General features: G+C 28.1%; 1 protein-coding gene across 2 annotated transcripts; it reads right to left on the bottom strand.

Annotated features, from left to right (window-relative positions):
* Positions 1-3,790: 3,790 nt before the first annotated feature.
* LOC130806703 (S-type anion channel SLAH2-like) lies at positions 3,791-8,574 on the bottom strand. Of its 2 annotated transcripts, none has more exons than XM_057671881.1 (5): positions 8,279-8,574; positions 6,967-7,146; positions 5,837-6,265; positions 4,878-5,648; positions 3,791-4,698 (listed from the first exon to the last, which is right to left on the bottom strand). In XM_057671881.1, the coding sequence occupies exons 2-5, from the start codon at positions 7,129-7,131 to the stop codon at positions 4,276-4,278; spliced, it is 1,788 nt and encodes a 595-aa protein (XP_057527864.1). In that variant the 5' UTR covers positions 7,132-7,146; positions 8,279-8,574; the 3' UTR covers positions 3,791-4,275. The 2 variants fall into 2 exon arrangements, with proteins under 2 accessions (XP_057527864.1, XP_057527865.1); XM_057671882.1 differs by lacking the exon at positions 8,279-8,574 and adding an exon at positions 7,309-8,226.
* Positions 8,575-24,665: the final 16,091 nt, after the last annotated feature.

Raw genomic sequence — 24,665 nt, 5'->3', positions numbered from 1 at the left:
ATTGATCATGATTTATATTTTATTTTCTCAGATCAAGTAGACACTAACATATTTAAGGATGATTTTATATTAGAAAATAACATAATACATTTTATATAAGATAAGATAAAATTACAACTTATTTTTATTATCATCATTTAATATTAACAATCAAATTGACATTCATAAAAAATCAAGTCGTATCTCAATTGAAACAAATATTACATTTACACTAGATGGGCTAATAAAAAAACAATTGACAAAAAGAACACAATAATGATAATTATGCATTAATATTGATAATGACAATTGATGAATTACAGAAAGAACACTTGTAATAAATTCTAAAGCGCCCCTTCTATATTCACTATTTTTTTAAGGTCTTTTTCATGATTTGTTTATAACAATTTAAAGTCTAAAAAATAATTAAATTAAAATAAATTGCGAAAATTTAAGATCTTTTGCGAATTACAATTTTAATCTTTATTTTTTAAATTACAGCCACCAAAGTATCAAAATCTACATTACTCATGCCAAGTCACTAAATTTTAGCTAATTAACCCCTAATAACTGTTGACCATCCCTAATTACATTTGGTTTTATAATTTTCTAATTACCTAAAATAAAAATTGGAAAAGTTAAAACAACAAACTAAAAAGAAATGTATGATATCTCTTAAGGACAGAAGTAGTTTTTATTTTCTAATTATAATGGTGGAAGTAATAAACAAAACTTCTGAAATAATAAGGTTTTTTTTTAACAAATATTAAAAAAAAGGTTTGGTGATCTTAAGGTAAATTCCAAAATAAATGTCTCTTTCTTCGAGCTTAAGGTTAGTGGTTTTAAGGTAATTCTCAAAATAAATTAATAGCGAATAAGAGAAGAACATATTAAAAGAAAAAAAATTTCCATAATGTTGTTAGATGTTACTAACAGCGAATAAAAGAAAGACAAAATCATAATTTTTAAAAGAGAAAAAATAAATCAAAGAGCATTATTGATGATATGCTATTATGAACAACGAACCACTTTTTGAGTTTTTTTTTTTAAATTACAACTTTGTTATTTTTGTTTGCTGTTAGTAACAACAATTAAAATCATGGTATTTTTTTTACTTTTAACATATTTTCTTGTTCGCTGTTAATAATAGCGAATAAATTCTAATCTTAGGATCAGCCACTGACTTATTATGAAAAACTTATTTTTTAAATTTTTTATCAAAATTTTTTTTATTATTTATTTCAAATATTCTAATAAACATGAGAAGCCCAAAAATGAAAATAGGGATCTTCACTCCCGACATAGACAAATGGGATACATATACATTGTGTTTTTGTTAAGTTTGAATTTGAAAGAACATTGACATTTTAATTTTCACATGTCATCTATCAAAGATAAGGAGACATTGACAAACCTTGCTATCATATATTCCAAAACTCCTGATAATGTCTCTTTTGTTTTTCTTTCTTATATTTCCTTTGCTTTCTAATTTGCTTATCTAAGTGAAAGCTCAAATAAGACTAATTAGTCATGAATGTGAAAGTGAAGTTTTGAAATATTACTTTCGTTAATTGGCTTCCATCTAGCGGAAATAAGAGGATTGGATATATTCAATATTGTTATTGTAAAAACAAAGAACTTTATCTACTGAATATAAACCGATGCTTTCATTATTATAAAACATTTTTACCTATTGCATGCCTTTGTTTGAAAAGTGTAGGAAAGTTTTATCGAAAATCCATGTTTTAATGGATTTAGAAGTTTTGTTTGGAAAAGGATGATAATTTATGTAAAAATAATAATGCTTCATGGTGTTTTAATTTGTGAAATGATATTACATAGAAAATGGGTCATTAAAAATTAATTTTTCTGTATACATAATTTATTAAGTTATTTCATTATATACATTATAGTTCAAAAATCAAAAACTAAAATATATAATAATTCTTTATAAAATTTTATGTCATGTGTTTGGAGTATTAATACCACTTGTGACATTGCTTGTTCATTAAGTGATTTGTTTATAATGGGGACCAAACATATAATTAGTAATACAAATTCTATACTTGTTGCTCTCATTGATATGTAAGTTACTACTATGTGTCATATATGCATGGCCAAGATGTAATTTTTGGTTCCTACTGCTTCATCTTGTATATGTTAAGTTTCTTTTGTAATTTAAAAAATTCATATGCTAATAATTTGTATTATTAGATTATTTAATTCATATGTGAGACACTTTTCACGGTGAGACCTGTTATATCCAATTTTGTGTTTATAAATCTCTTTTGGTGAACAACTATATGGACAAATTAGCCCAACTTTACAAAAAAAACTAGCAATAGCCAATTGGTAGTGTAGTGTAAAAGCAGATTAATTCCAATAAAGCATCACTGGGCCTAGAGGAGAATCTTTTGGACCATCCTACTAGACTTAGTTTTCAGTGGGCCTGACTTTGTTATCCGCCAAAATCCAAAATGACATACTTATGTTTGTAATCATAAATTCTTGTTTAGTAACGTATAATATATATGTGATTGATTTTAAGTTATATGCCATGTGTACATTCTTAAGGCATATGTGATTATTGTTAAAGTGTAAGTGATCATTATTACTATATAATATTTTCACTAATAGATAGATTTTTATTCTCATTTAATTAAAGAAAAGCATGAAATACGTCAATAGTAAGCACTATCACTATGTAGTCAATTTTAAGTTCTATGTGATTGATTTTAAACTATATATGATTTAAAATTGTATGTGTTCAGTTTTAAACTATATGTGACAGAATTTTAGCTACATGTAAGCGCTTTTAAGCAAAATGTGATTAAAGTAGGTTGTCTCATATGCAGCGTCCTAATATTGAGACGCGCCGATTTGTATTAATAGATGGTAGGTAGAAAGAAGAATAGAACTACAAAAATACACATTAAGAATCAAAATCAAGACCTGCAGTGCATGTTTCAATTGAAACAAAAATCAATTTGATGACATACTTACGTTAAATGCTCAAGTAAGTATATATAATTGTATAATCATCAAGGAAAACGTTTTTTGTGAACATCTTATATTCACCTTTAGCTTATTACATAAAAAAACTAAGGTATTTGGTATATAGCTTATTTGCTAGCTTTTTCGTTAATTTTTTTTGCATGCCGGCGGCTTGTTGATTAATTAAAAAGTCATAAAATATGTTTAGCCAATGAAATTAAGTGAGCTGAAAAGCTATTTCATAAGACAAAATTAAAAACTTGTTTGATTAGTGTTTTCATTGACTTTTTGCGTGTTAGCCTATTTTTTATCTAGCAAACATCCAACAAAAAAAATTTAATTCCACCAAGTATGTCTCTAAATAATTGACTTATCTAACTAGTTATAAAACTGATAAAAATAACCAACACCTTTACCTAATCAAACAAGCTAATTAAAAAGTTAATAATTAACTGCCATTTGCTAAACGCTCTTAAATTAACTTGAAACGGATGTTGACAAATTTAATGGTAGTAGTCAAATCGCCCTATTTTTCTTATCAAAACATACAAAGCAATTTTGTTAGATTCTTTTAGTACTTAGCCTACAAATTTACATCCAATTCAAATCATCTTTGCTTATGAAAATTTATAATTTGACGATTCAAGTGACCACAATTTTACTCTAATTGTGAATTGTGAATATCCATAAAAATTACTTGCCTTTCTGTTCTATTTTTTTTTGCATGCTCAAAAACTCTTAGCTAGCCATGACTTGTTTTTTTTAGTTTTTCCTCCAATTCTTTAGCTTATGTATATAATAAGTAACTTCTAATAACTATCTTTAACCTTTGACCTTTTAAATATTTAACTATTTTAAATTGACACTTAATTACAGGCATACATTATCTGCAACTTTATATAAATAAAAACCCTAAAATCTGTTATAATCCAAAACTAAAAACCCTAAAATCTTAGTGACAAAACTAAAGTCATTTATTCTAAAATCATACACTAAGCCTCACTTGCCTTCATAATCCACAAACTCTTTAGTGACAAAATAAGATGTAAATTTTAACACATTTAAGCTCCAAATGCAACCATTAATGGATGCATTTTGAAGCCTCTCTCTGAATCATTAGTGATTTAGAATTCATTGGCTTTTCTTTGATTCATCATAAGCTCTTCATCCTTAAACATAAGCACATCATAGTACATTTTCTAAATATCATTATCATCATCATCATCATTATCATCATCATCATTATCATCATCATAATCATATCCAGTATATCCCACTCACAGACTAACATTTTCAAAGCGTTTAATTAAATTCAGAATCAGTCTTCTCATGGGTTGTTCTAGAAGGATTCACAGAAGATTCCAAGTCAGTACCATCAGTATTGACAAACTTCAAGTACTGCTCAATCTCATTGTTGTCTGAACTACCATGTCTTAGTGGAAACCATCTCTTACGCGGCTTAGAAGACCGTTCACAGATAGCAATCGCAATGTCATTAGGGAATAAATCGCGAAAGACAAAGGCATGTAGGAGGGTCGTAACGAGCAAGGCTGTAACAATAAGTGTAGAGATTGTAGATAGGAATATGGCTAAGCTTTTGGTCACCCAATTTGTTACTTCATTTGAGTATCGGATAGTCGAAATCGCTGCTGCTGTCATAGGGAATGTGTACGCCCACCATGCTATCGAGAATTTGAATCCTCGAAAGAAATTGATTCGAACAGCCTGTTGAAACATACAAGAACAGAGAATGTGTAAGAACAAGTCACAGATTCACATAAGCTATGATCAGGGTTCAGAGAGGGTTGGGTGACTAGAGACCATACCCTTATCAAACAAGATAAGGAGGGTGCAGCTAGTGAGACTCTCGGCTAGTTACTTGTTAAGAGTACATTTATGCTTACCAATGAGAACAAGAGGAACAAAGCAATGAAGTAAGAGATTCGAGATCCATAATCGAAGGATCCTTGGATCTTAGCCCATGCCACAGACGCAACACTAGGTGCCGCGACAAAGAGGAAAAACACCGGGTGGAGTTCCTTGGGAAGGGTCTTATTTGTAGGAAGTCGTTGGTAGAGAGTCACAAACAAGACGGTATAATGAGCCAAACCAACTGCAAAGAAGAAAATCGGTCCTTCTTTAAGTCCCATCGATGCACCCAACAATGCACCAACAAAGTTTCCGACCACAGACAAATGGTTCACAGGATTAGCCACTTTTGACAGTCTACGTTGCCCACCGGACATCCACTGACCATAGATTTTAAGCTCAAGGCAGAGAAATGGGAACATAAGCACATACCAAAGTGCTCGGTGAAGGTCATTAGTAACTGATGGTGGGCACCCAAGCGACAGAAAAAGGAGGGATATAAACGGAGCAAAGAAGAAATTCACCCTGATCGGATGGTAATACTCGCGTCTTACTGCCTCAAAGTATAAGATCAACTTCAACCCGTAAATGATAGCAACGACTACTACCAAAGCAATGGAAATAGACCATAAGATCAAGTTTACTAAAGGACTAACTTTGAGGAAACTTATTGAGGGTGAATTTGCTAGGGTTTTCCATAAAATGGCTTGACTACTCACACCAAGACATATACCGAACGAAGCGATAGGAAACCGGAGAAGAAATGGCCAAGGCTTGTCTTCTGGGAGCATCAACTCCTCCGTTGGCTGCACAAAAAAAGTAAAGAACAATTAGCCTCATATTTTTGGTTCAGTAAAATTCCAGCGTATATAACATTTTCTGAGACATCAACCATCAATCAGCTTATAATATTCTAGGATTTCAAATAAAAGCTTATACTGATGGCTGAAGCCCTAGAATATGTTGTATCAAAGCCACAGTAAAATATACTTACACGAAGAGTGTCCAACTCTGGGCCATCTAATGCATCAAAATATCGGTCCACAGGCAGTGCATCGCCTTCTACAAGATTTTTAGGCCTTTGTTCAGGCTGTGGTTCGACAGGTTTTCCTCGTATATGGGAAATTTGCCTCTCAAGTTTTCCAGACCATGTCTTGAAAGAATCAAACCTCGTATCTTTGAGACGTTCCAAATGGGGATATCTTGCTTGTTGCCCTGAATCTTGGTTTTGTGTTTGGGCACCTTCAACATATGTTGCAGCTCTAGATATTGGTTGAGAGTAATATTTGGGTTCATTTGAAGTCTCAGAACTTTCATCAAACAAAACCTTTTTTGGGGTCTTTGGAGTTGGTGGCATGCTAATTGAAACAGACCCATGTACACCTTCATTCTTGAGCCCATGCCCACTTATTACTTGAGTTCCCTAATTTTGCAAAGTAAGATTAAGAAATTAACAATCAATAATTAAGTCAAAATTTTCGTCTCACAAAATTTGCTACAATTTCTTTTTTATCGGTCTCATGGAATTTGATACAGCTATGACTCCACATTCTCTGTTAGACTTGGGGCTTCAACAAGTTTTTAATTGAGTTAGTTCATTGACATGGTATCAAAATTCAGAAACCAATGTGTCAAACAGAGGTCACAAGTTCGAATATCAATCCCCTCTCATTGAAAGTGGAATATCTAGCGCCAGCAGCCTAATATGATGAGTGTTTGTGCCCTCAACCATATGCTTAAGCTTTTAGTTAAGTTGATTCCTTGATACTCCTTAATTCTCATTGACATATTTAACTTATCTTTTCATCCATTCATTCATTTTCTGAATTTTTTTTAATACTTCTCTATAAATATTATTAGAGTATATAACATATCCTGTGATCTCAATTATCTTTAACATCATGTCAAGGAAACAACTCAACCAAAAGCTTAAATTGATAATTGAGGCTCAGGTTATGTCAACATACACTCTAACAAATATAGCTTTTCTTTCTTTGTCGTCATTGGGTCAATTACAAAACAACAATACAACAACGACAAAGCCTTAGTTAGAATATGTGGTCGACTACATGAACCAAAACTAATTAATCTCGAATCAAAAAATAACAAATCCAGGACACTTACTGTAGTAGGTAAGCCAAGTTGCTGATTCTGATTAACTGTGATGTTGTCATTGGGCCCATCAATAGTATCAAATATATGAATCTCCTCAGAAGATTTCACAGTACACAAGGCTGGAAGCTCAGCAGCAATCCGTTTTCTCGAATTCGGGAACTCGCTATTCTCCATTAGAAATCAAATTACCTAAAATTAAAGGTTCAACTTAATTAAATAACCAAACTAACTACTATCATTTTTTCAAATAAATAAACTGAGAATTATACCAAAGAAATCTGTAATATGAACTAGCTAGTACTACAAAACATCACATTATACAAATATACACCCAGTTATTTCAGGACATACCTAAAAATATAAAATTAAGCCAAACAATCAGGGTACAGAATAAGTCTGCACCAAAACAAGTATATATCACTTGGTTAACAAACCAATATATATATGCCACCTGCCAAAAAGCTGCATGATTGTATTTACGATAGAAAAAGCTACTTGGTTAACGAGAGCTACTTGGGCTAGAGCAGTGGTTGCAACAAAAACCCTTCTTTTACGTGGTAATAAATGTATCAATATAATCAAAAGTTTAGGCTGATGATTGTATTTACGATAGAAAAAGCTCTCAAATAAAATAATCAAAAACGATGAACTCAAAGGTACGGAGTATACTCTATTTATACCAATATGTACAGATGTATCTACAAAAAGTCTTGATCTCTACAACTGTTTTCCTTAAGAATGATCAAAGGAGTTGATTTTGACTTTGAAGGCTTTATTTGTACTTAAATGAGCGTAAAAGCATGCTTAAATTATGTGCACATAATCTCAATGTCTAAGCAATTAATCTGCTAATAGTATGGCATATTAGCATATATACCTTTAACTTACACTACATGAACGGCAGGAATTTAAGCCTTTTAATTTAATGGTTAAGAGTAATGGAAAAATAAAACAATAAATGGAGTACTCAGAATAACTTGTAAAAATAGAAATAAAGCTAATAATTTAACAGTCTCTGTATCACGGTTACAAAGATTTTTAACATCGTATATTGAATAACAAAATAAATTAGAATTGAATTTTTGTTTCTATTGAAATACATATTAATATTTTTTTGAAAAAGATAAGTTTGATTATCGCTGTCCCTTTCCATAACATAATGTGTACCCATAAAGAGTAACTAAAACATGGTTGAGAACCCATTTAAAATAAAACTCTAAGCTCATAATTAATTGTATGTGAAAATCATTTGCCAAGGAAGAAAATAATATTAATTACTTTTATTCAAAAAAAAAAATAATTAGTCGTTTAAAGCTCGTACCTGAAATTTGATTGGAAATGGATCAAAATATTGATGAAGATCTAAAAAATAAGACCCAAATTTGAGTTTTGATCTAAATTTTAGGTTATGTAGAAATTTGACCAAAAAATTGGAGAGTTGAATATAATGAAATAGAAATATAGGAGCAATACACGAAATTCAAGCTATCATTGGTGTTTTCTCTCTATGAAAGAAAGAAAATTAGAAACATGTGAGGTGAGTGAGGAATATAGGATGGTATATATAGTGCATATTTTTTAGGAGATTTATTCATCTATTTCCTTAAAAGGTACGTCAAATAAGGATTATTTTCTTTTCATTTCAGTGTAAATGTCTTTTTTAGTTTTTAAATTATAAAAAAATATTAATTGATATATATGTAATGATGGGCTTTCTTATAATCAAAAACTTATAAAAATTATTTATAAATTTTTTTGATTTTAAGAAATTATTTACTACTTTATTACAACATTGTTTAAATTAAATTATGAAATTAATAATTAAGATTCTCAAAGTTGAGAGTTTATAAAGGTTTATATCAATGCTTTAACTCAAAGATTTGTGGCTATTAACACCAAAATTAATCAGTATAAAAATCATCCAATTAGTAAAAAAAAATCATATAGAAGTAATACATAACACCAAAACAACAAAAAAAATGTGGTGGACAATTAGTGATCACAAGGTTTCTTTTTTTAAATATTATACATTGCAAGAAAATCAGAATCGATAAGCACCTTATAACAATTTTTCTTATGAAAAGAAATACTTGGTAATAATTAATTAACAAGCAAGCATTTTTACAACATCATCAGAACCTTCACATACGATTTTTTTGAAATAAATATTAATTTATTATAAATAAAGTCATACGAAATTTACATTAATTAAAAATAACAACTAGCAAATATACTATATTTGTGAAAATTAGCAATCTAAATTAATGAACCTACTATGCATGTAGATGAGATTTGAAATTTCATACATTCCTTCAGGTCGTTGTTTGATACTTCCTCCGTTCCATAATACTTGCTACTGAATGTGATATATTGTGTGGGAAAAAGTCACTATCAGTAGCAAATATTATGGAACAGAGAAAGTATAACATATATTGTATAAAGAGTTCTTTCAATCTATAAAAGTTTTAAGATAGAATTAGATCAAATACAATTTAATTAATGCATGATGTATAGACGTAAGATTAATAATTTTTGTTAACAATCCAAAGAATGCTCTTATTCTCTTTCACATAAGTTTTTGAAACCTTGAAGAACTTGACGTCAATAAAAGTAGCCACAATTTCTAACAAGAGGAGGGGACAACTTTTATGTCATCCAATCAATATTTCATATTATGTTCATATCACACTCCAAAACAAAATATCAAACAATAATAATAAGACAATGGTAGATTCTACTATATGCTTAACTAAGTTAGGTATGACTTAAATATATGATTTATGACGTACAAAGTGCAAGTGTTTGTTATTTTTTATTTAGGTTATGATATAATAATTAAATATTCCATATCAAAAAAATATCAATTTAATTGCTTTTTGTCCTAATTGTATCAAGTATAGTTTTTTTCATACAAAGTTTTAAGAATTAATTTCACCTAATTTTTAATTTCTATAGTCTACCCTGTAATCCTAAAAAGACAAATATGTTAAATATAATGACAAAACTTAAATATATACTCCAATAACAAAATAACTAATAACATTAATTGCTAGTATTTGATTTTTTTTTAATTTATTATTTAACTTTATATTATGGCCCAAATAACAATAAATATCTAACATGCATCTTTCATTTCAATTTGAATATATTTAGCATCAGATATGAAGAGTTTCAATGTTGCATTTATACTTTTAACTTAAAGATTTTCATATGGGAAAACATGTTAGAGTATATAACTTATATCGAAATATCAATTATCAGCTTAATTAAACTTTTAATTAAGATTTGAAAATATGTTATCAACTCTAATATTTTTATTTTCTTTTTCGGTCTTTTTGTGACAAGAGATTGTGAAGTAGTTGTAGGAAAAAGTTGCTCCTTAGAATTATTTTGTTGAATTATACTCAGCATTTAAACAAGATTATCTCCGACAATTAATGGGAAGAATATGAATGCATTTGTGAAAAGTACACTTGATTTTAGGCTTTAATAATATTATTTTACATGTAATTTGGTAAACGAGGCTTACTGAAAAACCTTATTATGCTAACATCAGTATCCATTTTAACTAACATCCATCATCACGACCTAAATATCACAACACAATTTATATATTCTCAACAAATTCAAAATATTTGTATATATAATGTAGGCTTAACATTATTTTTTTTATTTGTGTTAATTAATTAACTTGACTACTATTCATTTGTTTTATATATATATTACACAATTCAATATTAATAGAGTTTTTAATTAGATGACCCATATTATGACTTAGAGAGGTATGGGCCTAAATTTCACCCTACAATATACAAAAAAGTTAAGGATAGACTAAAAATTGAAAAATTTTCTGAAGGCCCTATATAATATTTAAAAATTATGATATTTTTTAAATAATTTTATATTTTTAAACACTTAATATATACTCCCTCCAAATTAAATGGGACAACTAAATTAAATTAGAAGGAGTACTATTTAAATTAATATTGAGGCCCCAACTTTTTAGGGCCCTATATGGTTAAGTATGCTGAACATGGGGTTGGGATATACAAATGTCAACTTCCTAGACACTCTCTCAAATGTACAAAATTTATTGGATGAAAATTGCTAATAATCTATTTGAAACAACATTTATTTGGTTTGAATTTGGATTAGGAATTTTTAATCAACGTAGATCAAATTGGTACAGGTTCCAAAATAGATTAAAGTGGTACAGATGGAATCTAGATTTATTTATATTTGTATGATTTTAAAGTTTTTAATCAATAATTTAAGTTTTATTTTTTCATTCCAACTTTTGCTAGTATAATTTTTTTTTTTTATTTTGGTTTTCAAATTTAATTTGCAATTTATATTTGTTTTTAAGGAGTAAATTTAATTTGGATTAGACTTTAAAAGTTTAAACCGAATGAAATTGATTTTGGTTTGATTTGAATTGTGACTAAATTTAACTTGAATTTAAATTGAAAAATAAAAAATCAAATTAAATTTGATTAATTTGATTTTACATAAAAATCAAACCTGAAATCGAATTTTCACCAATTAGTGAGACTTTATCAAGTTAAATTAAATTAGGAATCAAAAATCCATCCTTAGCCTAATATTTAATTTATAGGTCTCTCAGCACACTATAAAAATACATTTTAAATAAACACCTGTGAAAATGTTCATGAGAATAAAATACTAAAAAGCTTGTTATTAAAAGGATATTTAAGCTGCCGAATATTTAAATTAAATTAAAATCAAAATAAAAAATAAATCAAGTTTCTGATATTGTTTTCTATTTGGTCTGTTAGTGACATAACAATTATACTCCATCATTTATAGTCTTAGAAATATAAACAAATCAAATATTAATGTTGCATGTCGTAATTTGACATGACAGATTGATAAACTCACTTCGTCTGTTCCATTCTTAGGTTTTGCTTTCTTTTAATTTTTGACTATCAACCACATTTTTTAAATTCATATTTACGTATTTAATTTATTTTTTTATGATTTTCTCATTTTTTTATAAAATATTATTTTTGCTCTTTTGTAGATTGTTCACAAATTATACTTATAGTAAAAGTTAGACACAAAGAGTAATTAAAAAGTTAATTTAAGAGATTAAGTTAACTAATATTCAAGAAAGCTGCTAATTTTGTTAATTAAACGATTAACATAATTAGGTATAATAATACTCCTTCCATTTTCTAATGTTCTTTCTGTTTAGAATATTCTATTCTGGAGAGAGAAATTTAATTAAGATTTTTAAGACATATATGGATGATAAAATGTATCCATGTGTGATCTCGTTAGATTCGTCTTAATATATACTTTTTTACTATATATTTTTTATAATTTTTTATGATGCATATTTAGGGATATTAAGACTTAAAATTTACTTTAAAAATTGTAAAAAAGTAAATGAAAAGAACATTTGAAAACCAAAACGACTAAATCACTAATCATGCTGACATATTAATTGGTATTTGTAGTACCTATCACTTGATTTAAACGTAAAACGTGATGAATGAGCATATACCTTGAAATCTTAGGATCCTACCAAACCTAAGTCGTATATGTTGAAAACTATAGCAAAATAGTATATAAATCATGTTAAATTCATATTATATTATTTGTCAATAAATATAAATTATGAGATTATAAGTCATGTTTAATCGTATTGACTTATGACAACTTAGACTCTAAGATAATGAGTATTATTTGTTCAAAATATGTGCGAAAACGTATTTAATAAAATTTAGATTAAATAGTTTATCAAAAAAATTATTACGCTAGCCCCAACAATGGATTAATATAACCATATCAGTCCAACTAATATTAAAAAGGTAATTCGTAAAATAGTAACACTAGTGGAAAAAACATCGTTTGCTGCGGTTTTTTTGCCCTTATTTTCTGCGGTTTTGGCCCCCAGCAATAGTGATAGCAGCAAATGTCCTACTTTAAATGCTGCGGTTCAAAACCGCAGCAAATAAGGGCATTATTTGCTGCGGTCAGAGGCAAAAACCGCAGCAAATATGGTGGGTTATTTGCTGCGGTCAGGGGCAAAAACCGCAGCAAATATGGTTAAGAGAAGATGAGTGGAAAATTAGAATTAACTAAAGTATGGTTGAGATATTATCCTTTATCCTTTATTGTATGTATACACAAATTTTAGTCTGCGTATACTCACTTATAAATACGCATTTATTTGTATGTGTATCTTTATATTGTTTCAAACTTGTGTTGATTTCTAAAGGGTTTTTTCCATTGCGTATTCAGTATCACTTATTGCGTTCTATGCAAGGTTTTTTTTTAGGGTCTTTTTAATGACATTTCTTATGTCTTTGTTTTGGAAATGATATGATATGGCATAGTATGATTGATATATTATTTAAAATAAAATTATTATAAAGTTAAAAAGACTCACTAAAATAAAAATATTGATAAAGTCAAACCAGTGTAACACAAGCTTGGAAGAGTTGTAATCATGATCAAATAGCATGATTCATTCATTCATAGAAAGTTGCATGATATGGATGATTTACATGTTTATTCATCCTCTACCTAACAACTTGCAACTTACAAGACAGCTAAAGCCCAAAAATTTATGTTGATATGTACAACAACCTTGTTTGAAAATGTTAGTAGTATTATCGTAAGAGCCCTTTGATTTGTGAATTTGTGAAATTGAAATTAATATTAAAATTGAGAAAATCAAGTGCAAAAATATGAAATTAAAGTATGAATATAATTATAGGTGTTCAAACATATTTCATAATCCAATTTTAAAATCGAACTCGATTTGATTCGACTTAAAAAATGATTTACAATTATATAAAAAAAACAATACGGACATAAAATTCGATTTCAAAACAACCCGAAACACCTAACTAGAAATCAACCCGATAACCCAAATGAACACCTCTTAATATAATACATAAGATTTATCGATGTTTATCAAATATGAACTTAACCAGATCAACTATGCGTTCAGTTATACATGGTCTGATAAATACCGAATCTGGTCTGTTTGAAAACGACTTTTATCACTGGAGTTATGATCCTCTTCATTATTTAAAATGTAATGGAGGGTCAATTATTCAATTGAATGGCTATAATTGTTTAATAGAGTTTAAAAGAAGAGATTTTAACATTTTATTTTTTATTTTAAAATAAATGTCAAAATGCTAGAGAAAAATAATGGTGATGATCTTCATACCTATCACTGAGGTATAAGAAGCACGAGAAGCTGGAAACTTGCAAGACGTTTCTTTTGTGATGATGCGAATAATAGCTAAGCATCATTTTGGATTGTTAATTACGGAATATTGCACTCCTATATATTATGCTTCCAAAATCTTAGTAAGTATGTGAACAGTGGAAAATTTTCATTTGTTCGTACAAATTTAATTAGTTATTCCAGCGACAACATACAACTAAAAGTCATACGAATCTAACCTACAAAATTATCTTAAGAGGATCATTTTTATAATGGTCAAAATTTTTGCTCAAAATAAATCTAATTATAATTTTTTAAAATAAACTAATTGTTGAACATATACTTAATTATTGTTTATTTACTTAATTTATAATAGGTGGGTAATTTTAATAAATATAAGTGGGCTTATTTAAAAATAAAAAGTAAATAGATTTATTTTTAGTGGATCAAGTAAAGATTGGTTATTTATTATTGACATTTGTCCCTAGTTTTAATTATTAATTTTATATACGTGAGAACATGGAATTTACTTACTTTGCGCTGAATGGTGATCTGACAAAATATTAGGCTAAAAAGAAATTTTTTTTATTGATTTAGTAATTAAAATTTTTTTGTTTTACACTGCTGTTTAACCCGGTTTATTTCTCACTGCCTACAAAAATATATATATCGATATGTCCGTAAGGAAATCTTACTCCTTACCCCGAAATATAATTAAAAAAAGATAAACATTTGGACTAAGTATGAAAAATTGAAGTACAGTTACAAATATTCTTGTACGAGCCTCATACATAAGTTAAATAGTCTATTAATCTAAATTATTAATATACAAATTTTTTATTTTGAGATTATTTAATGGAAAAAAATATTCACAAAAGCTGCTCTTTGATATTTTTGAAAAACTCTTACAAGACAAATAATACTCTGATTAGTTATTCCGAGTCATACCATATAGCATATTCAAATCATTGAAGTTGGGAACAATGTTACGTGGTGCATGAAGCTAAGGTTAACAATTAACATGATAGAATACAATATTAATTGCCCAAAAATATGTAGCAAAATGGTGACAAATGTAAAATAAAAGAACGTCTAGTGTCCACCACTCTGATTAAGTCCACAAAGTATTAGTCTCAATATTTGATGACATTTAGCGATTCTAAAACTTAATCTGTTTTTTCAAGGTTATAAAATAAAATCTTCTTTAGCCCTTTTCTTTCTTTTTATTGTCCTATAATCCACCATTCTAATTAAAGTCTACAAAGGAATGTCGGTGTTTGTCAGAAACAAAAGCTGACTCGGCTTCGTTGAGAAGAAGGAAAACGTCAAAGTCGTCGTTTGGTTATGAAAAAAATGTTTAAAAGCGTAGTGAAAGTTGACTCGGTTTTTCAGCTACTTTTGTAACCGCTAGGGATGGTCATGGGTCAGGTCCAACCGGACCCGAACTCAGACTCATTAATTTTTGGTGGGCTCGTACCTGAAATTGTACCTTTAGGGTTTGAAAATTTTGGACCTTGACCCAGAGCTGTCGGGGCTAATAGGTTTATGGTTCTAAATGGATCTTGATTTAATTATTCATACATAACATTTTTACATTTTAAAGATTTCATTAATAAAAAAATGAATTTTTTATGTTGTATACAAGTTTAAATATAGTCTTAATAATAAGATTTTAAGACGAATTAACAATTAATTTTGAGTTCTATAATAGCTGGACTTTGAGGAATTTTGGACTATTACTTGTCCAATTTTTCTTTACTTTTGTAGTTGTTATTATCCATTATTTATAATGAGAGTAAGTTAAGTTATTTTTTAGGGTTATTGGAAAAATTATTTCCTATTTCCTATAATGAGAGTAAGTTGCTCATAGTACTGTAGGAACCTATATTTAATTTTGTACCAAATAAACCTTGAATTAAACATCTTTATTGATTTATTTATCAATATAATGAAATTTTGAGTTTAGGAGTAAATTAAATTAGGTAAAATTTCTATAGATTAAGAAATAAATACAACATTAGAGGTATACAATTTTTTACATTAAATACACATAATACATCTTTAAAATGTGATCATATCATAAATAATAGAAAAAAGTAATTTCTTTTGTTTAACTGAATTCAAATGAAGTAAAAAGTTGACCAAAGACGGCCACTTGACTCAAGTAAAGTTAATTGAAGAAACTTTAGTAACATTGGAATTTGCAGAAATGGTGGGGAAAGGGTGTACTTTAAAAAGTATATTTGTGTCAAAAAAAAAATTTTGTTTGAATTTGAAAAAGGACTTTATAAATTATTTTTACAAGTTTAATTGGTTTGACCAAGGAAATTGAAAACTAATTAGATGGAAAAACTACCTTTAAAATTTATAAGCATTATGTTGGAGAAAAAAAAAATTTGAAAACGAAAGTATTATACAGTGGACAAATAAATTGAATCTACTTATTTGAGTATAAAGAATGCTAGAAAACTTTTAAGAACTTCAAAATTATATTTGATCTCTAATTTCCTAATTATTCAATTATTATCTATCAAATAATAATCGTATGCCTATATTTATTTTATTTCTTAACAAATTATATCCTTATAGACTTTCCCTTTATAAAATATTGAATAAAGTTATATGAATGAATATAATAAAATGTAATAAACTTTAATACTTCATTACTTTTTATATGAAATTGATACATTCAAAATTAACATGTTTAAGGCTAAGAATAATTTATAATAATCTTATTATTTATAAAATTTCTACTTATTATCAAAATCCATATAATTAAGTTCAATTTTTTTTTTAAAAAAAAAAAAACTAAAGTAGTGTTGTACCAAACAAAATCCAAAATTGTGGCCATGCTTCTTTAATACTCCATGACATGAACATAAAGTGGCACTAAATGAATAATATAAGGCTCATTGAGATTTGTGAGTATATCTTATGTTTCCATCAGTTCCCCTAGCAACTATCTACCATTAATTAAAAGTTGGACCTCTCTTTTTGTTAGAGTCTATGTAATTACTATCAACATGAAATATCTATAGAGACAACTACAAGCCATAGCATCTTGAAAAAAAAATCAATATTACATTTTAAATTATTTGAATAAATCATTTTTTATTTTAAATGTATACATTGAATCAAAATTCTAAAGAACTTTTGCCTAATAATGCAAATTACAAACTTAGTTTTCAATACTTTTGCTTAATAATGCAATTACAAATTTATTTCCGCCTAAACTGCCCATATAGGATGAAGTTTTAATACATTTTTTTTTTGTTTTTCAATATAAATTGCTATGTAATATAGCGATATATCACTATCAATTACATAAAATAGAGAATTTAACTTTGTAGGAAAAAAAATTATATAAACAACTAAGTGATTCTATGGATTATGTACTATTACTACTATGTCACTTAGCGGTTTATAAAAGATTGTTTTAAATAAAATTAGGAAAATTCCACATGGTAACCTTGAATTTTGGCCTTTCTACAAATAATTTTTAAATTTGCGTGGTGACCTTGAGCTTCCACGTTTTCCATGTGGTAGACAAAGTGTTAAACTTTTGGTAAAATTAAGTATTTATTTCGAATATGTTTCAAAATATGTGGTCAATTAGGGTGATCACGACGTTTATTTTTAGAAAAAATGTCATTATGTTAGGTAAAAATAGCGTAAAGTTAAAAAAAGTTCTCTTTTGTCTACCATATAGAAAAGTTGAAAGGTGAAAGTCATCACGTGGATTAAAAAAATATTTACCTATCACGTAAAAAAGTCAAAAATGTAAAATTACCGCATAAAATTTCCTATAAAATTAAAATGTTGTTGAAATTTGAACTCTAAACCTCTCGTAAAATTATCATTTTTCTTGATATTATCTTATTTTCCTAAATTTGAGGGGCAATATTGTTTCAGGTTAGTGTATTTGTGGGTCGTCAAGGGACACGGCCTACATTTACGGACAAAATTCCAAAGCATATACCAAATCAAATCAACCTGAAACAGATTAATCACTGGCTGCTCAACCATTTATTTTGCAGTTCATTTTGTATAAGACTGTCTCACTATGAGATGGTTTCATATAATAATCCATTTTTTTAATTGATTATGTTAAGATTATAAGTAATTATTTTAAAGTTATGAGTAATTATTATAAGACTTTAAAAAGCGATTATACTAAAATTATAAGCGATCACTTTAATATTATAAGTGATCATTGTAACACAAAAAATATATATTAGGCCAGCTCAATAGAGATATTTTTACCGTGAAACTGTTTCATTTAAGAATTAGTGTGTAACCTGGGGCTGTACTCTGCCTGCCCTTATTACTCCCGTGAAACTGTTTCATTTAAGAATTAGTGTGTAACCTGGGGCTGTACTCTGCCTGCCCTTATTACTCACCCATTTGGTCCTTGAAGTCTGGAGGACTACTTTTCTGCATTTTAATCCTAGGAGCACTCCATTAATTTTAGAAAAAGATAAAACAGTAGCGTGTGCAATTTTTCCTAAATTTGTTGTTTGGTAAGGTTTATCAATGAAAATAATTTTTACAATAAATACAAAATACATTTTCATTTTCTTTATATCTTAATTAGAGAACTTGGCCTCATGTATGATAAAAGTATTTATCGTGCATATATTAATTAAGCTAATCAAAATATATACAAGAGCGTTTTAGCCTAGCCCTAAGGCCTAATAAATAAATGTAATACTCTTTCTATTTCATTATACTTGCTATTAATATTAACATTTTTCAATGAACTTTTCATTATCAATTACAAGTATTTCATCACAGAGGTAATAATAAAGAAAAAAGAGTATTTGTTTTACTAAATTGGTTCTTTACATGATAGTTGTCACACATACTTATTAAAATTTAAACTTTTGATTGATTTGATTTGTAATATAAGCCAAGTTGAGAGAAGGGTTATGAGTTGGAATCTCATCAATCCTTTTATTTTAATGTAGAAATTTAGCATTATGTACGAGGACGAGTACATATTTTAAAACCACAATCATAAACATAAGTTTCTCGTTGAGTTGTTTTCTTGACAATTTTCGAGTTCATATGAACACTAACTGAAACCAAAATAATGTCTAAGTCTTAATCTAAAAAATATAAGATCAGCTAATTACTCGATAAATAACCCCAACAACAATAATGAGCATTAATCCTAAAAGATTGGTGTCGATTACATGAACCAACATATTAATTTTAGTGGTTGTTAAAGAGATTCGTTTCTTTAATCATTTTAATTTTCTATCGTCTGGACATAACCATGTTGAGAAAAACTAGAAAAAAGTGCAACAGCAACTCAAGTTTGGATTGATGATTCATGCCCAAAAATATGAAAGTAAAAGAGTAATTTTCAGTGCAAATGTGGAATTTCGTGAAGAAGTATCTTTGCAAGAGCATAAAAGACCAATTGAATGTAAGAATTGCATGGCCATTGTTTTCAGTATAGCTGTTTGTCATACAAAGTTAAAGTGTCTGCATTTCCTTTGTTTTATTACATCCTTTTGAAATTCCACCTGCTGGTGCATCAGTGCATGCGCAGTACAGCTACTCTTTGTGGAATTGTGGTACTGCCTACACCCTACTTGGCTGGCTCACTGGGTGATACTCCTCTAAGAATTTTCTTTTTTGAATGTTACTTTTTCAAAGGAACAGAGAGAAAATAATTATCTATAAGTCTTAGAAAATGAAAGATCAGACATTGGCGGGTGCAATGTAAGATTATCCATACCATTGACGTTATTTTTTTTCTTTAGATTGATAGTTGACATCACTTAAATTTAAAATAAAATTAAATAGTATATGTAAATATATTCTAGATAAGATTGATATTAACATTATTTCTTTTTTTTTTTTCTAGATTGACTACTGATGAAACATGATGAGAAATTATAAAGTAATCTAGCTAGGGCAGGGGCGGAGGACGGATTTCTTGATGGTTGTTGGTGCTTCAATGGGAATTACATTATGTAGTGATGGGCTGGCGGCAGACCGCAGTGGCATGGTGTTTGTGATGGACTGATGGTGGAGATGTTCACTAGCGATATATCTACTATTATCTTAAATTATTTTAATTATCATTCTTCTATATTGTATGTTTAATATTCAATATCAATAGGTTTTGATCAAATGACTCATGTTATGGCTTAGGCAGGTAGGAGCCTAGATTCCCCTTATTATTCTAAGGGGTGAGTAAAGTTGTCGAATGTTCAATTCAAAACAAGCAGTTAAATTGAATATGCAAAATTTGTAAATTTCAATATCAATATTGAAATTGGATATCCAAAATAATTGAAATATCCGTTATTTGACATCTAAATTTGGTCAAAACAAACTTCAAGAAAAAATAATTTTATGCTTTTCTATTGGATATTCCAATCCACATAAATTGTGTGGATATCCGAAACAATTATCTCAACAAAGGAATAATTAGGCCTTGAAATTAGTATGATATCATCATAAATTTATCAATAATTGTTATTATGAAGAAATTGATTTGAGATATAGAAAAAAAACCAAGAAATTTAGGAAAATTTGATTTTCATCACCGAATTAAGACTACACATACAATGAAATGCATCACACACAATGCAAAAAAAACATGAATACAGTTAATCCATGTCATATCTAAATCACCCAATTTTAGTTGATCATTGATTATTTTAGTTGAGACTACGCGTACAATAAGATGCATGAGTTATTAATAGGGTATGTAACATATATTGAGCTTTTAACCATCAGCTTAAATTTTTAGTTGACTTTGTTATTTGACATGGTATCAAAAGATCAGGTTACGCGTTCAAATCTATCCACCCCACCTTAATTTCAAGTGGAATCATCAAGTTCAAGTATGAGTAAGATATGTGTTGTATCTCTGATCCTAGTCCAAATTAAAGGTTCCTGTGTAAGGGAAATAATAGAGTGCATAACATATTTTTGACATATCACTCTGATCTTTTATTCAAAGCTTGTGTTGTATGATGCGGGCTTGGGGTATCAATCAGCTGCATTCAGTCCTTTTTATTGCAAGAATCTCCTTATGAAAATCTTTCTCGAGTCGAGGGACTATTTGGACGCATCCTCCTTTATGGGTAAGGTTGTAGCCTTCCTTTCCACCCAAACTCTGATCCTAATTTCTATTGTTGAACATTTAGAGTATATAAACCTAGATTTGTATATACTACATACTTAGTATAGTAGTGGGACTTAAATAAATATATTATAAGTCCAAATTAAATGCCTCAAAGAATTTGATGAATCATTACTTTGACTCATAAGTTTTGTTTGATGAATCATTACTTTGATTCATAAGCTTTGCTTGGTGAAACATTATTTAGGTTCGTAAGCTTTGCTTGGTGAAACATTACTTTGATTCATAAGCTTTGCTTGGTGAAACACTTTTGTTTCAAAATGAGGTATTATTTGATGCATAGCTCTATAAATAGAGGTTGCATGCCAAGTGACATTCCATCCCAATTTCATATGATTTATGATTTTTCTCTTTAAAATACTCTTATTCTTGTTCTTCCTTTCATGAGATAATATTGAGAGAGTAATTAACTCTTAATATCATCAAAGTTCATAATTCACTACATTGTATTTACTATTGCAATTTTCTTGTGCTAGGATTTTGTTGTGTAGATTGTATCTCATTGTGAATTTCATTTATCATCCCAAGCACCTTTGTGGGAGAAATATCACAATAGGAAAGTGCATGAATGCCTTCTACTCATATCAAGTTTCCGAGCGACTTCTTTGATTGTCGCAACCATATCTTTATGGTGTCCATTTGGTGATTTACAAAACAAGGAGTTCCATTGCCATCCACACAAGGGAAATACAAATCGGTTTGTTTATTTGTATTAGCATTATATTTCCAATAAAGGTAAGATACATTGAATACGATGATAATGATACATATATTTGGCATTCCTTCATCAACTTGTATACTTTTGATTAAACCGATTCATTGATAATTATAATAAAAAATTTGACTACTACACTCAATTCATGTCATATCCAATTATTATCCAATTAGAAAAGGTTCATTATCAACACCTGATTGAGAGTTGAGACTACATATATAACTAGATGTATCATCTATAATGCAAAATTTGACGACTACACTTAACCCATCTCATATCTAGAGAAGTAGAGATCAACCAATTTGAAAAAGACCATTTCAATACCAAATAATCAAAACCAATTTCATATTATCTAAAATCATTCAATTTAATTAAAAGGATTTAACCCACTTAACACGTCTCATGGTAAGACCGTCTCATACAAGAATTTGTGTAAATTCAATTCTAATATTCAATTAGGCCAGAGAACACACAATAAATGAGAAATAGAATTTGGAGAACTTTCCTTCTCTTAATCCAAATATTAAATTGGACATAGAAAAAAATTAATATTCTTATATACTACATTCACAAATATCAACCAAAACTAATTTAGATAAAAAAATCGTCAAACAATATAATCAGTTACCAATTCTTAATGAGCATGCTTGTACTGTGTTAATAATTCGTCCGGTTTATTACGCTTCGTTTCAATATAATACTCCCGAGCTAATATTTTAATCTCTTAATATCTCAAATTATTTATTATTAAAAATTATAAAAAGTTGATATTAATAATCTTTATACTGAAACGAATTAAATAAAATTCCACATAACTATGTTTTAACATATAAATTAAGAGTAAAATATAAATTAAAAGTGATAAATAAATAATAAAAAAAAAGACAATTAAGCTGAATTGGAGGATAGAGTAGCGTATATTTTGTTCTTTCAAACTTTGTAATAGCTCTAGGTGTTGTTGCCTTTTGTCTTCTTATGCCTATATAATTGGTTAACTTGTTTGTTACATGTAAAAGTAATAATAATAAAGAATCAAGAAATAGAAAGATTTTTTTTCTCTCTCTAAAAACCTCCTTCAGCTACTGTATTATACTTTCATGGAAGCTTAAATGTCTAACAATGGAGGTAACATACTGGGATAAAAACAATATGTATATAAAACTATTTCAGTTAATTATATAATAATCCTTAAATATGAATATTAGTAAAAATAAAGGAATTTGGGTTCGGAATTGCCTAAGCCATGATCGAAGTCATTTAAATAAAATCCATATTAATTAGGATTAAATCATATAATAGATAACAACACGAGAATAATAGTAAATAGTTGAATAAAATTCAGAACATATACACGTGAGTGTTCAGATCTAATTGTAGTTTTATAAGAATATTATACTCCCTCTTATTTACCTTAGGTGTCATATTTACTTTTAAGATACTATTCATTTATCACTCTTAAATTGCATTTTATTATTAATCTATAAGTTAAAAGATGGTCATGTGAGATCTTATTTGATTTGTTTTAATGTAAAGATTATTAATATCAACTTTTTATAATTTTTAATTATACATAACTCGATATATTACGAATTGAATAAGTGCATTGGATAAAGCGCATAAAGTAAATGGAACACTCAAGATGAATAGAATAGGAAGGAGTAAAATTTAGTAGGTTGGGTGATAGTGCAAAATGGTCCTATACTATAGTCTCTTCATCTTATCATACGTTCCCATCAAATTAGTGCCATACAATTGTGCATGGTCCATATAGAAGTAATTAAAATAAATTACTACTATTAACATTACGTTTCCAACTTTCCATCTTGTGTATTTTACTTTCTCTTAATTTATGTTTTTAAATTTTTTTTGGCTGATTATGTATTATATATTATATATTAAATATGAACCCATAATTTTATAACATGATAATTATAAATTTAAACAGTGGCAAATTTAAAATTTGGTATTGTAGCAAATCATATATGAGATATTTCAGTGTATGACAATCTCAAAAAACGATTTGTGTTGTGAAATTACTTACTCTGTCTTTTTAAAAAGTTCTTATTTATTATTTTGAGGTGTTTTATTAGTTGTTTTCATAAGTCAAAGAATATTTCTACTTATATCACAAATTTTATACAAAAATAGCATTATTCATCCTTATTTTTAATATTTTAATAATGTTTATGGTCTTCATATATCTTCTATTAACATTATTATTACACTTAAAATTTCCTTATTGACTCCATATATTTCTCACAAACTTTATGAAAATGTTTTTTTATTAGTTGCCGTCCCCATATTTTTCCACTAAAATTTTTAAATATTTTTTAATATTTATGATTCCCACTTTTTAAACATCAAGTTTATTAATCAATGATATAACATATTACTTATCTAAAAGATTTTTTTTTCTTAAGTCCCATAAACATTCCTTGTAAAAACTTTATTAAGGAGCTGAGAAAGTAGCTTTTAAAGTTGAAAATCAAATTTGTTAGATTTAACCCTAGTATAAGACATGTCAGTGAAACCATCTCATATAAAAATTTATATTTTTTTTATCAATTCGTTTTATAAACAACCTGATGGGCTTTGACCCATGATGTTAGAATTTTGACCCC

This window comes from Amaranthus tricolor, chromosome 2 (genome assembly GCF_026212465.1).
Source record: "Amaranthus tricolor cultivar Red isolate AtriRed21 chromosome 2, ASM2621246v1, whole genome shotgun sequence".
NCBI classification, from domain to species: domain Eukaryota; kingdom Viridiplantae; phylum Streptophyta; class Magnoliopsida; order Caryophyllales; family Amaranthaceae; genus Amaranthus; species Amaranthus tricolor.
Note: the sequence above shows the minus strand (reverse complement) of the source record. Positions and strands in the feature narration are given on the sequence as shown.